At 38.2% G+C, this 14,244-nt stretch overlaps 2 protein-coding genes across 2 annotated transcripts; one reads left to right on the plus strand and one right to left on the minus strand.

Moving 5' to 3' along the window:
* The first annotated feature begins 399 nt into the window (after window positions 1–399).
* LOC145208821 (uncharacterized) lies at window positions 400–7,487 on the plus strand. Its single transcript, XM_080079072.1, has 5 exons — window positions 400–685; window positions 4,293–4,508; window positions 4,715–5,278; window positions 5,572–5,816; window positions 6,570–7,487. Exons 1-5 carry the CDS (start codon window positions 544–546, stop codon window positions 6,708–6,710), a joined length of 1,308 nt encoding a protein of 435 aa, XP_079935198.1. The 5' UTR covers window positions 400–543; the 3' UTR covers window positions 6,711–7,487.
* A 1,636-nt stretch (window positions 7,488–9,123) lies between these two features.
* Window positions 9,124–14,157, minus strand: LOC145208820 (dipeptidyl peptidase 4-like; the record flags this gene model as incomplete). Its single annotated transcript, XM_080079071.1, has 11 exons — window positions 9,124–9,628; window positions 10,281–10,433; window positions 10,746–10,804; window positions 10,869–10,971; window positions 11,422–11,552; window positions 11,672–11,796; window positions 12,239–12,308; window positions 12,499–12,660; window positions 13,241–13,428; window positions 13,605–13,807; window positions 14,113–14,157. Coding segments are annotated over 11 exons (1,359 nt in total), but the record flags the coding sequence as incomplete, so codon positions are not given.
* Window positions 14,158–14,244: the final 87 nt, after the last annotated feature.

A 14,244-nucleotide genomic window follows, 5' to 3' on the forward strand; every position in this document is an offset into this window, starting at 1 on the left:
AAGACAATCAAGGGATTCTAACTACTTGGAAAATAATCAACCATTGTTGTCATATTGCAGTCTGGAGGCCAAGGCAGGTGACAAACATTGTGGTTTATATTTAGTGCGACAGTAAATTGTCAGAAACGTTAGTCTTGAATCAAAGTAGGAAGCAAGTCAATTCGCCACTATCGCAGGCGACTGTTAAGCGAGGAATTTAAAGTAGCTTGAGTTTAACTATAAGAACCAAAAAAACAGAAGTGAAGTAATAGCAAAGGCAAGGAAAATCGCGGAACATACTTACAAAAAACAATTTGATATAATTTGCGAAGTGATACGACAGACCAGAAGATTTTTTCAGACTTATATATATATATACAAAAATAATAGTTTGTTTGTCAACTGGTTAATGACTCAAAAAGATTACCTGTTTTTGCAGGTGAAAAACATGCAATTTCATAAAAACATAAAATAATAAATTTTAAACTGCTGAGATAAATATTTATTCAAATCAACAATAATTACAAACAGTTTGTTCAAATCGACGATGTTCTTAGTCTCAAGATGTCCCGAACAAAAAACCTCTTGATATCAAATCTTTTTTACTTTCCATGGTCGAAGAAACGTATTAAACGATGCATCAACAAGGCCCCTGCTTTGGTGGTGTGTTTTTTCCTGTTGCCAACCCTCTTTTCAGCAGTTCAAGGTAAATACATCTCAGTCATTAAATATTTCGAAGACAGTTTTGTTTTCCGTTTAACACGACATTTTTGAACTTTTTATGTATTCACTTAAATTAAAACACAACTTTTCCACTACCATGTATGTTTGTTGAACGTTAAACATCGTTTCAGTTATCTTGACAGATGTTCGTTGAAAAATCGATTGATATTGCAACGTTATGTTGTCAGTAAATTGCGGGAAAATTTGCTGGATTTATTTACTGATAGAGTTTGCGACATGTTTTCAACATTTCCGACGCTAAAACAGTCGATTAAATAATTTACTGCGGTAGAACAACTTTTTAAGAAAGCTGAAAAATAGTTGCATTTTTTAAGTAGGGGCAGATATTCTTGACACGTTGTACAAAGTGTTCTTTAGTAGTAGCATACATCTGAAAGTGTATGAAAGCGAACATTGTCTTTTGTAAAATCTTGCAGCTGTATGAAACTTAAACTAATTATTAGTGATGTACCGAATCGGCGAAATTTCGATTCGGCCGAAACCGAATATTCGGCGGTTTTGCCGAATAAATTCGGCCGAATCAACCGAATCATTTATGACGTCACGCGAAGTCGTACGGTACGTGTTGACATGAAAACATAAGTTTATCTACCAGGCAATTAGTGCAGAATGGTTGTTTCATCCTTATTTCAGTTCTGAGGGGTTTAACATTGCCTTAAGCATAATTTCCAACCCGGCAATGAATTACTATTTAGTTGTCTGCAGTGGGGAAAACGATAATGTGGTAAAAAATATAATAACTGACAGGATTTACGTTGGTACTAAGCAGGAAAGACACGCTCAACGCTTTAAATGTGTGTTCATAAAAGATACGGTTTCAGCCGAATCGCAACAAATTATTCGGCCGAAACCGAATCTTGGCAAAAGTGGCCGATTCGGCCGAATAAATTCGGCAAACCGAATATTCGGTACATCTCTACTAATTATATTTGAGTCATTTATCATTTTTTTTTTAATTTCACCAGCCAGAGACAAAAACTAGAACTAAAAAGCTTTAGGAGTTGATTTTTTTCTGAGTATATATATATCGACCCTTAAACATACAAATGCGTCGTAAATAAAATTATTCTTACAACTTGCTAGTGCAGGTATTCCAAAACCGGGTTTAATTCCAACATTTACTGCAAGACAACAGACAATTGAAAGATTCGAGTTTTTTGTTGCTTGCGTTTCGATGTCTCGTGGTTCAGCTGTGTGTACGTGTTTATGTATTCTGCTATCTTCTGCTTACCGATACACAAAGTTTTTACATCAACTTTGGGATTAGAGTGTCTTCAGGCTGACTCTGACCCAACTTGACTGTGGCAGAAGTCTGTGGTTGCCTAGTTTACATTTACATGCTGGATTTTGAAATAGGGTGCGGTAATTTAAACATGCGTCAAAATTTCATATGTCCGCAAATTTGTTATTAGGTATTATTGCCATTTCAAAAGGTTTCTATAATCTATGTAACTGCGTGTTTAGGTTTTCATAACAATCATAGACACCAAGTGCTTGAAAACAAGCAGTTTCATGGACAAAGTTATTCTTTTAGCAGCAGAGGTGACCCGACATGTACACGTTCCTGGAAAATCAGTTGTTTTCTAAACAGTGTCCGAATATTAAAAAACTCCATTTGACTTATCTCGTGTTGTGACCAGTTTTATGGTAAACATTGAGGACGGCAACGCCTCCAGGAAATTTTCGACACCACAAATTTGTTGGCAAATTTATGTGGTTAAGTTTGTTGTGGCTTTCACTATAGACATCGAGCAAAGGTGTACATTAGCCAACTAGTAACGGCGGTCTTTCATTAACGCAACGTTGATATCCTGTCCCCTTCTGAGGCTTGGGTGTCTTTTGCCGTGACGTAGAAATGTAATTGTCGTGACTCGAAAGTTTTTGGGCTTGGTCGAGGTGTACAAGCCGTAATTAACTTCATGGCTGTTAGGTGGTTGGCGCGTTTTGGTTTTGCTTCTTATTATAGCTATCACGTTTGTCTTTTTATCACCTTTACACATACCATCGTTTTATGCTCGTTTAGATAGCTGCAGCATAATTATGTGCAATGAAGGTATGAATTGTTGCACTATTTTTACATTAAGATAATGTAGTGTATTCTATTTTCTTCCAATTTTTACTTTGGCGCCGACTTATCCATAGGAATTTAGAACCTTGCCTAAATTTCATAGAATCCCATTTGCATTTAACCGAAACCAAACATTCCAATGTGTCATTTTGACTTGCGCAAGTCCTAAAAGCCGTATATTGTGACGTTAACCTGTCGCTGCACACGCTTACGGCTACAAAAACACCTTAAATGTCATATTCCGACGTAACACAGGTCGTTCAAACTATCGTCAGTCAATGCTTTATCTGTCCAAACCAGGCAATATTGTTTGCGTTGGCTGCGGTCAATATGTGGCTCGTTTATAAAGAAGTCAGATATTTTTGTCGATACAACCAGCTGTAAACTTATAAGCGCCATTTTGTATCTACGTTATGACGTTGTTAAGCTAGCTTCGGGTTAAATATATTTGTGACTTGGGATTTTATTGGCAAAAAATGTTACAAAGTACAGTTAGTGTGTCCTGATAATAACCAAATTTATGCAGCTAGCGCATTTAAAATATAGTGACTCAAGCTCAAACTTGGACAACGTCGTTTGGGCAATTAACTTGACCTTCACACCTTTGCGATCTCTCGAAAATCGTTGGCGAACAAATTGCAGTGTTTACGTACAAACTGTCGGTTGTCGAACCTGGAGCTCGTGCCCCTCCAGGCAAAACACGAGCGATCACAAGATGACACAGACACCCTTATTAACAATCAGAAACGGGATGTTTTTGTGGCCACGTGCAAACACGTTTAGTTGTAAAACACGATTGGGCAACATACATAACCAATTTCACACAATCGTTTGCTTTGCACTGCGCATACAGCAAGCCTTTTGTACTCAAGTCTAAAAAGCAAGATTATTTTATGTTATGGTCGTTATTGATTTTACAATACTTTACAATACGTCGACTCGAAAGTCAACCCTGTGAATTACGTTTAAGTTGCCAAATTACAGCTTTCCGATTCGCTGGAGGCCTTTTTGGTTTAAGTTGTCGCACAATTTGTATCAAAACATGTTACCTGCCAACCAACCCTTTAAGCAGTTTAAATTTACAAAACCCGAATCATGTTTTTAAATTTAACTTCATTGCAATGCTGTATGCCAGAGGTCGGCAACCTTTTTTTGCACTGCGCACCAATTTTAAACAGAAAATTTATCGCTGGAATTGTATGAAATTTTATGGGCAAACAGAGCAAATGTTTTACAATGAAAATTTATTACAGGTCATATTAGTTGATCTTGGTAACATGGCCGTATGCAAGAGCTGCTACCAACATGTTTCAAAGCATTGAGCCTGGAAAGTATACGACCCGGTAACAAACTCATCGACGGCACCGGGCCGCAATGCTGCACACTTTAGAACAAAAAAACATTGTTGCTATATTATGGTGCAAATTTTTTTCCAATATTCAACCATATAAATTGGGCTTGCGTAGTAAACAGTCTAATATAGCTATTTATGTATTTTCAGCGACAACAAGCTTGCGGCGACACAGCAGCTATTTTCCGCACATATCTTATGACCGCCAGGTGTCATCAGTAAGAGATGTCAATGTAGATCAATCTAAAAATCGTTTTGTTCGGGGAACCGTTCTGTTAAATTCGATCCGTCGCATGTCGAAAACTCGCACAAAACGACAAACATTAGAAGATATCCCTGATTTCGAGTTCCTTGAATTTGATGAAGGTAAGGATAATCGAAAAACTGAAGCAGCGTTAATGTTAATGGAAAAAAGGCGATAAAAATCTTTTGACATGAAAAAAATTATGACAATTTTCGGCTGATACCTACTACTTTCAGAAGTACAATAAAAATATGGCAACAATTTGTATTGTGTGTTTACCTTTGTGTTCAATAGGATATAGCATCTAATATCATTTTCCTTCTTTTAGGTTTACCAGGGGCACGCTTTTCGAATGCCTTTCTCCACGATCCAAATCCCACGACAGTCTCACTCATCTATAATACCAACATTCCCCCCACCGACCCCCCGTTTTACCGCAACTTATCAAATACGGATTTACTATCTATGTTTTTCGGTAACAATACCAACTTTCCCTACGAGAGGCTTCAGCCGCCAGAAACTGAAGCAAGTGGCGATTTCGGCGAAGATGTTTTTAATCCGCCTATTGACGAAGGGGAAATAGACACGTCAAGGCAAAACCACGGGAACAACGACAGTGTGGCTGCCAGTACAATCTCTTGGCAGGACTATTTTTATGACCAATTCCGAACCTCGCCATCAACAACTGTGAATGCATCCACATCACAACCGTTGACAACGTCACCAATGGCTATGTCATCAGCCACGACAATACCCGATTCTGTAACAACCAAGAAAGCGGTAGTGACGTTACCGGATATTTCGACACCGCTTACTTCGTCAGTGGATAACCTCACGTCGAAAGAAACAATTGCTACTACTTCCGAAGCAGAGCAAATAACAGTCACTAAAGGTAATTGGTGTTAAAAGGTCTAACGTGATTATTTATTAACTAGACTTTTCAGAAAGCTTCAAATACCAGGCTTTAAATTAAAAAATGGAATTTACCCGCACAACTTTAACCCTGACAGGCTTAAACTTCGTCTGTCAACAAACAATGCCAATCTCGCCAGAACGGAATAATACCGTAATTGTATTCAAGACCGCCACCCCTGCAACCGTATCGCTCGAAGCCCGGGGCGACATTCCGAATTACAACTGTGCATTTCGATACAGTTCAGCAGTGTCACATTCGTTTTTCTGTAGATTTCATCTCTACTTCCATGTTGGTGAAAACCTCAACAGAAGATAATAGTGAAACGACTTACGTTGACGCCGATTTCGGCCCAACTGGAAGTCGACATCACAAAAAGAAATGGCGGACCATCGTCATCGCTGTTCTCGTGCCTGCCCTAGTGATTGCCATAGTGACCGTGCTGGCTCTCACGTGGGTGTATGTGCTGAGTGCGAGGTGGAAAAGACACAGACGAATCGACGTTGAAGCTCAACCTGTAAGTTACAACTGAAAAAATATAATATAACGCATTTGGTGGCTATTTCGTGATAAAAATGTCATCAAATGTTGGTTGGTATAAGTTTTGCAAAAAAGAACCTACAATGCATTGTGTTAAATAGGGGCTTTTTACCAATGTGCCTTGCGCACTTGTGATCGAGCCATGAGAGATTGACCAGTGTACCGCTAAATATTCGTTTTTGCAGAGTCATCCTAGATTTAATAGTTCAGTAGCGATGACCAAGTTTTTGTGCGCATGACATTGCTCAATCTCTATTTTGATCCATTTTCGGCCCATCGGTGTCTAGTTTATTGCATTAAAGAAAATAGATTATTTTTTTGTGTGTGTTTGCCTGCCAAATGCATCACGAACCCAAAGTTTGTTACTGGGGGACAATGCTTTAGTTGAGAAACCTTGATTTAGAGCAGGGGTCGGCAACCTTTTTTGCACTGCGGACCGTTTTTGAAACTAGAATTTTATCGCGGACCGGTCTTCAAAAAACTACATATATTTAGCAATAAAAACGCCTAAATTAGTTTGTCATTCCCGGGATACATGGGCAAAATGTTTAATAGGATTTAACCTGAAAACCTATACGGCCCGCGGACCGGCGGTTGCCGACCACTGATTTAGAGCACACTTTTACCCAAATCTTCGGGACTGGGTGTTTTGTTGTATACCGTATTGCAAATGCCAAATACACAGAGAAAGAAAGTCGAACAGAACATCACATTTTGCATTGTCACACAGGTCACAAATGGACATTCACACGAAAGACCTCCTGGCTCAGGTTCATCTGATACGTCATCTATGCACGTTCCCAAGCGGAACGGGTTGACCAATCACAACGAAGCGTGGAGTGAGAACGGGCACTCGGTGTCGCCCAGGTGAATTTTGCGAGGCGCCAGTCAGATCTTTTATGCAATTTTCTGACTTCGACACAGGATGAAAGTCGGGACTTTTAATCGGAACTGTGTGGTCAAATGAAACCGCAAAAGGTATAAAACACTTGACATTTTCATCCTGTCTGGACCTTGGCGGAGAAGTAGTTACATAATTACAGAAATCGCCGATATTTTTATTAGATGTTTAATTCCGAGACCTGCTGTCAATTGTCAATATATTATATGGGTGTGTCAACATCAGCCTTTCAGTTTAAAAACATTTTCGACATTGTGTTTGGTCATATTTTAGCTCACCAGCACATTTTCGAACTATTTTATGTTACATAGTTTGTCACATCTGGAGATTTTAAATTGTGGCGTTTAAATGTTCGTATCTTATTGAAAGCCATAAACCATTGTCTAACGTTTATCAGGGCACACACATATGGCGCTTTTTCATGTTTTGAATTTTCTTGTATGCTGATTGGTCGTTGTAACACCAACAAAAGTGGCAACTCTTTGTGATAGCTGCTTTTGCGACACAGTCGTACTTTCTTCAATTTTCCCTTTGTATGGGTGTTCTCTACCACCTTGTGTTCTACACAGGGTAGGTGTTTTATATTGCTATATTTTTTGCCTTCTTAAATTTAATGACGCGAGATAATTTCATCTCATAGCTGCCAGACATTTCCTATGCGACTGTTTACTATTTTTAAATGTCAAATTGTTTTTGATGCACCGCAAATCGAAAGATATTCAATTGCAATTGTGCACATGCAAAACATGAAGGTTTCTTTTTGTGAACAACTTTTCAGGTTAGGTGACATCCTTGCTTCAGTAACCATGCAACCCTTGAGTATCCTATTCTATAGGGCGACATCATCAGATCACGTTATGTTTTTTACATTTAATAACGCCAGGATGAACTAGACTTTGCTCGATGGTAGTTTGTACCCTACGTACACAAAAGCCCTCAAAGGCAAATCGTTTTAAAAAAAATGTTTTGCTTGAAGTTTGCCCGGATATATTTCTGTAGAGACTGTAGACCAGGGGTGGGCAAACTTTTCAGTGCAAGGGCCGCATTCAAAAGTTCTAAATCTTATCGGGCCGCATAGTATTTCACCAACGGCCGCCAATTGCTTGCTTGTTTTTGTTTTAAAATAACTGGTGTAAAGAATTAGGTTTATATTATATATATATACCATTTAAAGCCACCTAAAATGCTTAGATTAATAGTTTCTAACATGGTGCATAAGTTTAGCCAAACGAAGCTGATTGTTTATGACATCATAATCTGTATTGTGACAATTACTGTGCCTGTTTTTTCGGATTCTTTGCACACAATAAGCGGATAAACAGGCACCGCATATAGTTAATAGGCTGGTAATCTTTTTTCCAGTCACACGAAATCTGTTTTTAGCAGTTTAAAATAGTTGGCAAAATAGTTTTAGATACGTCATGGCCTCCAGTGCATGTATTTTAATAAACATGGTCACAGCCGCACAAACCCGTCTCCGCGGCCGCATGTGGTCGTACACGCCTGATTTAGCCCAAAATATTAACATAGCATATTTTCAGCTATAAACATAAATTTGTTGTCAGTTGATTGGACAAACATTGGTTGAAACGCTACAATTGTAATTGTTTCAAAATAAACAAGCACGTTGTTTTGTTAATAAATTCCTTGCGCCAACATTAAACAATGCGAGCCGCATTTAGTATCCATCTTTAGGTGTTGTGCGGGTCTGTGTTAACGATTCTGAAGCTATTTTTTGTCTGTTTCCAAAGTACTGCAAAGACGTAAACTTGATCCAAAGTGACCAAAGTTTTCGCGTCAACAGTGCAAAGTGGGCTGTATTTAAAAACGTGAATCGCTTTCACTTTTATCGAACGAAGAAATTATGTCAAGTGACGATTTGTATAAGAACGTGGCAGGAACAACAGGCTAAAGCACGAAAAAAGTATCTGTGTTTAGTTCCAAAGTATGGTACGGTTACAGATACTGCACATGGTATAGGTATCGGCAAGTCGCACCCGCGGTATTTATTTTTATTTTTAAAAACTGTACGCCTGTGCTTATAATAACTTACTATTCAGCGTTGCTCGGTAACTATCTTTTTAAAATTTACTAACATTTGGCGGGCCGCATGCGGCCCGCGGGCCGTAGTTTGCCCACCCCTGCTGTAGACTGTAGAAGATTTAAATCTTTGCAAGGGTAGCTTTGTCGCAGGAAATAGGATGTAAGGTATAGCGTGGTTGGTTCGACAGTCGACACAAAACCTTTGTATTTGTCTGCATCTAAGATTTTAGGATGATCTATTTTCAGATGTACCTAAAGTCTGTCATATCAGGTTAACCTTCACAAAAATATACTCACCCAAAACAATATTTATAATTTTCCTGATAGATGAAACTTCAGACAAGTTGTTTTGCTTGTTTTTGTTTGAATTAAAACCGAATACCAGGAACAGCCCAGGGCAGAATTGCAAGCGTACAATTAAACTAAACACATCAATGCAAGAAATGTTTGCGGTAAAAACACATTCATGCAAAAACCAGAAAGCGAAAAATTACACAACACAAAGTTGATGGTAGAAAATGTTCAGCAACATATGGATAACTATGACAAAAACGCAAAAAATTGTTTTCTTACCATCAGTGCCGATACAGGATTGCAAATTCATTTAAAAAAATTAAAAACTTTTACATCAGCACGTCATAGTTTTGATAACAATGCTATTTTAATTTACTTTTTGGTCGTCTTTTGTGAAGTAATGTATTTTAATTGTTTGAATCAAAATGAATTTAGCCAGGGTAAGGATTTTCGTATTTTCCAAGACAGTAGGAGAGTCTATGGTCGATTTGCCTGTAAATGTGCTTATTGGCGTTTCCAACGTTGATTGAATGAGCTTGGTCGGCATAGAACTATCACAGAAAGTAAAAAGTTACACAATTTGGCATTTTTGCTATTCATTGGCAGTTGTACAAGCGTTCACTTAAGCGTTCCACCGCGAAACACTTTATCACAGCTATAGACGACAAAGTGTTCACCAAAAACCAATTTTTTGCGAATTTCGTAACACAGACCTAACACTTCTGTTTTAATAAAAGGCTCGGGGCGTTTGTAGTTTATTTTACGTTAGACCTGGGTCCTCAGACTTTTTTATAACGGTCCCTTTGACATTATTTCGAGAAATGTATGTTTTCGAAAACAAAAGCTTGAGTTAACAAACAATAGCTATTTTTACCCGTTTCCACAGCAAGGTGCTGAATTTAAGCTAGTTTTGAAAATTGCACTTAACAATGATCGAGTTTGTGACATCACAGACAAGACGAAGCATCAGGATTGTGCGTTAACAATTGCTTTGTTCGTTGCTAGTTACTTAATAAAGGATTGTTCAGTAATGAAAGCAGTCCTTAAATTCTACTTTGATTTACACATATTTACTAGACATCAAAATACATTGTCTTGAAACGTTTGGTGGTTCCCATAAAATTGCTTCACGGACGCCTTCAGGGGACCGCGGACCGTTTAATCACCGCTGTACCAGACGTACAATGCACAAACAATACTTACAAAGTCATCAAAGTCCACATCAGCTGCAACCAACGCCTTTTCCATTTCAGCTGCGCTCTGGAAATGTACATTGTCGTCTGCAGTACCATGGATTAAAGTGTACGATGATTTTTTGAAGTTGTTCAAATCATGACCTTCGATAATGGAAGCTAACTGTGGCAAAAAAACAAAGGTAAACTTTTTTGATTGTCAAAACTGACACACAATTTAATGATAAATATAATGCCATCATCAGTGATGCTCATGCCATCATCTGTGATATGAAGGGTCACATCAGGAAACGTTTGAACAATAAAGCATGTCGCTTTTTACGTGTGAATAGATCCGTATGTTGTGTTTCAATGACACGCAATTATTTTTCGATAAAGTTTTTTGATTGATTTTTTAAGAAACTTCAAAGTAATGTAAAACCAGAAAGCTATGCAAGAACATGGATCTATTAAAAAAATTCTTCACACTCCATACCTTGTAACCATTTTCATTTGTGGTCACATCTCCCATGTAACGCTCAGCATACATTGCATCTAAACAAGCGTATTTAGTTGTCTTAAAGATAGCAAAAACAATTGCAGTGATCATTTTGCTTACCATACCACCTCCAGTCACCCAGTGGTGCGACAGCTACACCACACTGAAACGTATTGCCAGCATCGTATCCCAAAGTATGAGAAGTAATGTAACCTCCATACGACTGCAAGAGACGCATGTCAGTCAGTAAAATTATATTGTTTTAGCATTGACTACAATAAATACATGCAAACCAGACAAGTGTGTTATACATAAAACAGAAATTTTGCTCTACACCCCCGCTTTTATTACTTTGAAGCTAATGTTGGCGGCTAGTCCAAATTTTAATAGCAATTCGCCTACATTTCGGGTAAAAATCGCTTATGCCATCAGGGGCGGATCAAACTTATATGGGGCCCGGCATGGCCTATATATGGCTATAGGGGTCTTATCCACACATATCACAAATAATTGGTCAAAACAGTAAAGCTTAAGGATGGGCTAACTATATGGTCAGTGTCGCCCATAATCCAAAACTTACTTCAATGCAGAATTGTTCCGTTATTTCTCCTTGTAGGGGACACACAGATATTTTACCCACATAACAAATTCTGTTTTTAATTTTCAAACTTACCCATCCCCATATGGCGACGTGCTGCGCATCAATGTAGTCGTATGTATTGATCAGATACCTAGCAAAGTCGGTTTGGTCGACCGGTTCGTTTTGTCCCAGCTTTAAATACGCCTCCCTCATAAACTTGTAACCTGTCCCAGAAAAGTCGTTAAATTTTGTGATGCGTTTAGAATTTTAGATAGCCTACACAGCGCGGCCCTGAAAGTTGTTGTAAGACTGGCAGTTGCATGAAAACACATTACACATTTACCTTCGAAGGCTGAACCTCTCCCGTCGACGCTTACCACGATGACGTCACGACCACTGACCATGTAAGTCTGAGCAAATCCCTTGCGCCATGTAGCGGTTACTTTTTGAAATTCTGGTCCAGCATATCTGCAAAAACATTTCTGATTTACACACAACGAAATTAAACACATTAGAAACAATGTTCCTTAGCAAAAGCCGCAGTGAAACTTGTATTTACATTTACATTGGCCAAGCAGATGCCTGGAACCCAAATAATTTCAGTTCAGTGTCACATATCAATATGAAAGTAATGTACCGATACAATTTCACTGTGGTTTATGTTCAGTTATGTTTTACAAGTTGTGGTAAGGCTTGACTTTCAGCCTATAAGAACCAACAAACTATCGAGTGCCGAAGCCTGACAATATTGGTCTGTATAACGGTCGATGTCTTGTCACTAGATGCACCAAAAAGACTTCATAGGTCGAATCATTGAGCACTTACAGCAGCCGATTACATGTTTTTCACACATTTTTTAATCGTACCTTTATCTGTTCCGACTAATAATTTTATTGCCACAGAAACTTACACTTCCACAAGAAGAGGGTATTTCTTGGCTGGGTCGAAGTTGGCAGGTTTCCAGATTTCATAGTTGTAAGCTAATTAACAAACATATTTTGTTGACGCATGTTTGTTGCATGTGTTTAGGAAATTATTTCATGATACAAACAGTTGTTTAACCCTCGTCTTACGCCCTAACACTTTGCCACAAAATTAAACACTTTTAAAAATAGTTTCAATAGAAAGTTAACCTTTTAGGTTTTATAAAAAGCAAAACCTTTTACTTACATTTTGGATACTTGTTAGAAGGGAACTTGCCAAACTCGCGAACTGGCCACAAAACTCCGTCCACTTTGGTCTGTATATCTTGGTTCGTTTCAATCTCCAGCGCTTTCTGCCAACCTCCATTTGATCCAATTGGTATCCACAGGGTGAGAGGCATCAGGTGACCTGGTCGAAAAACAAAACAATGCATTGCTGGCAAAATATTTATATATATATATATACGGAACAAATGGTCAAAAACTACGTTTATCGTTACAATAAAGCGAAATAACGTGTTTGTGGAGTTCTACAAGCATCTCCTAGGCCAGAGGTGGGCTACCTCTGTTACTGTGGGGCCAAATACAATAGCCAAAATTAGATCATGGGCGGCACCTGTGTATAACGCAAGGTGATTTGACTTCGTTTCTTACCAAATATGCTTAACTACAAGTAAAATTCGCATTTGATTCTAGCCACATATTGCCTGGTCGCAAAAAATCGCACCGGGGCATTAATCTGCTCAAAAATATATAATAGTTGGACTCGTTTGTCAGTACATTTCTAATTCAAGCGTCTCCGCGGGTTGCCAACCCCTGTCCTAGGCAAACCATTCTGCAATTAATGTTGCACTACAGAAAAGTATGAGAGTTTTAGGCTATCCAGGACATTGACCTACCCTTATTTTGGGCTTGTTTACGAAGGTAGGAACATTTTTAATTATTTGAAAAGTTATTAAAATATAAACCACCAAAATAATCTTAAATACCTCTACAATTGATCACGACGCCTGACCCATCCAAGTTAAAAACGGGGCTGATCCATCCACAGCGCTCAGGATATGTAGTTTTTTCAAAATCGCAAGTCATACATTCAGGTGACGCTCCATTTCTAGCAGATGATTTAATTCTGAAAATCTGTCGGTTTCTGGCTTCTTCCCAAATTCCGGTAAAGTATCTGAAAGTGGTAAATGTATGTTGTATGAAAATCAATGTCAAAACCAAAGGGGACTTCAAATTTTTGTCCAACAAAAAAACGCAGCCTATACAAACAAAGGTGTATAATTATTTCGCAACCACTTTTGACCTGCAGAAAAGTTCCCGAAATTTTAAACCTGATTACCACAGTCTTACATGTAGTCGTTGGCTGCATCGTAGTAGTTTAACTCCACAATGTCGAAATTAGTGTTTGTGATCCATGTACTTGTGTCAACACTCTCTTGGACGTAAGCGATTTGCCAGAAGCCGTCTGAAGTATCAGCACCGGCTCGAGCATAAATTGTAAAGTAATCGTGTTCAGTTGATCCGGTTTTCCAAAGAGGGTAAAAGGGTCCGAACTAAAAAGCACATCAATGCAAAAAAAAAGTTATTGTAAATAATACAGTTTATTTTGTAACATTTTTTATACTTTCTAAAAATGACAATGTACCGATAACGACACTGTTTAACAATGATAATAAACAATAAATGGCTTTTTTACAGACAAAACAGACCTTGTTCAATTTTTTTAAGCTATATTTCTAAGTTTCTATATTTGATATAAAGTGTGATCTACTTCCAGTGTTTGAAGGTCTTCTAAACTGCAATTAGGCAACAAAAAAGTAACATTAAAAAAAAAAACGGTGTAGTATAATAAACTTACCGACCCGACCCAGCCATTGCCAACTATTTCCTGATTGGCATAGTTCTGAAAGAAAACAATTCACGTTTTACGCGGAGCTAAACTTTTGAATAACTTCTATAACGTACGTGTGCACAAGTAAATGAGTAATCC

The sequence above is a fragment of the Phallusia mammillata genome, unplaced genomic scaffold, assembly GCF_965637545.1.
Source record: "Phallusia mammillata unplaced genomic scaffold, kaPhaMamm4.hap1.1 HAP1_SCAFFOLD_361, whole genome shotgun sequence".
In the NCBI taxonomy this organism is placed as follows: Eukaryota; Metazoa; Chordata; class Ascidiacea; order Phlebobranchia; family Ascidiidae; genus Phallusia; species Phallusia mammillata.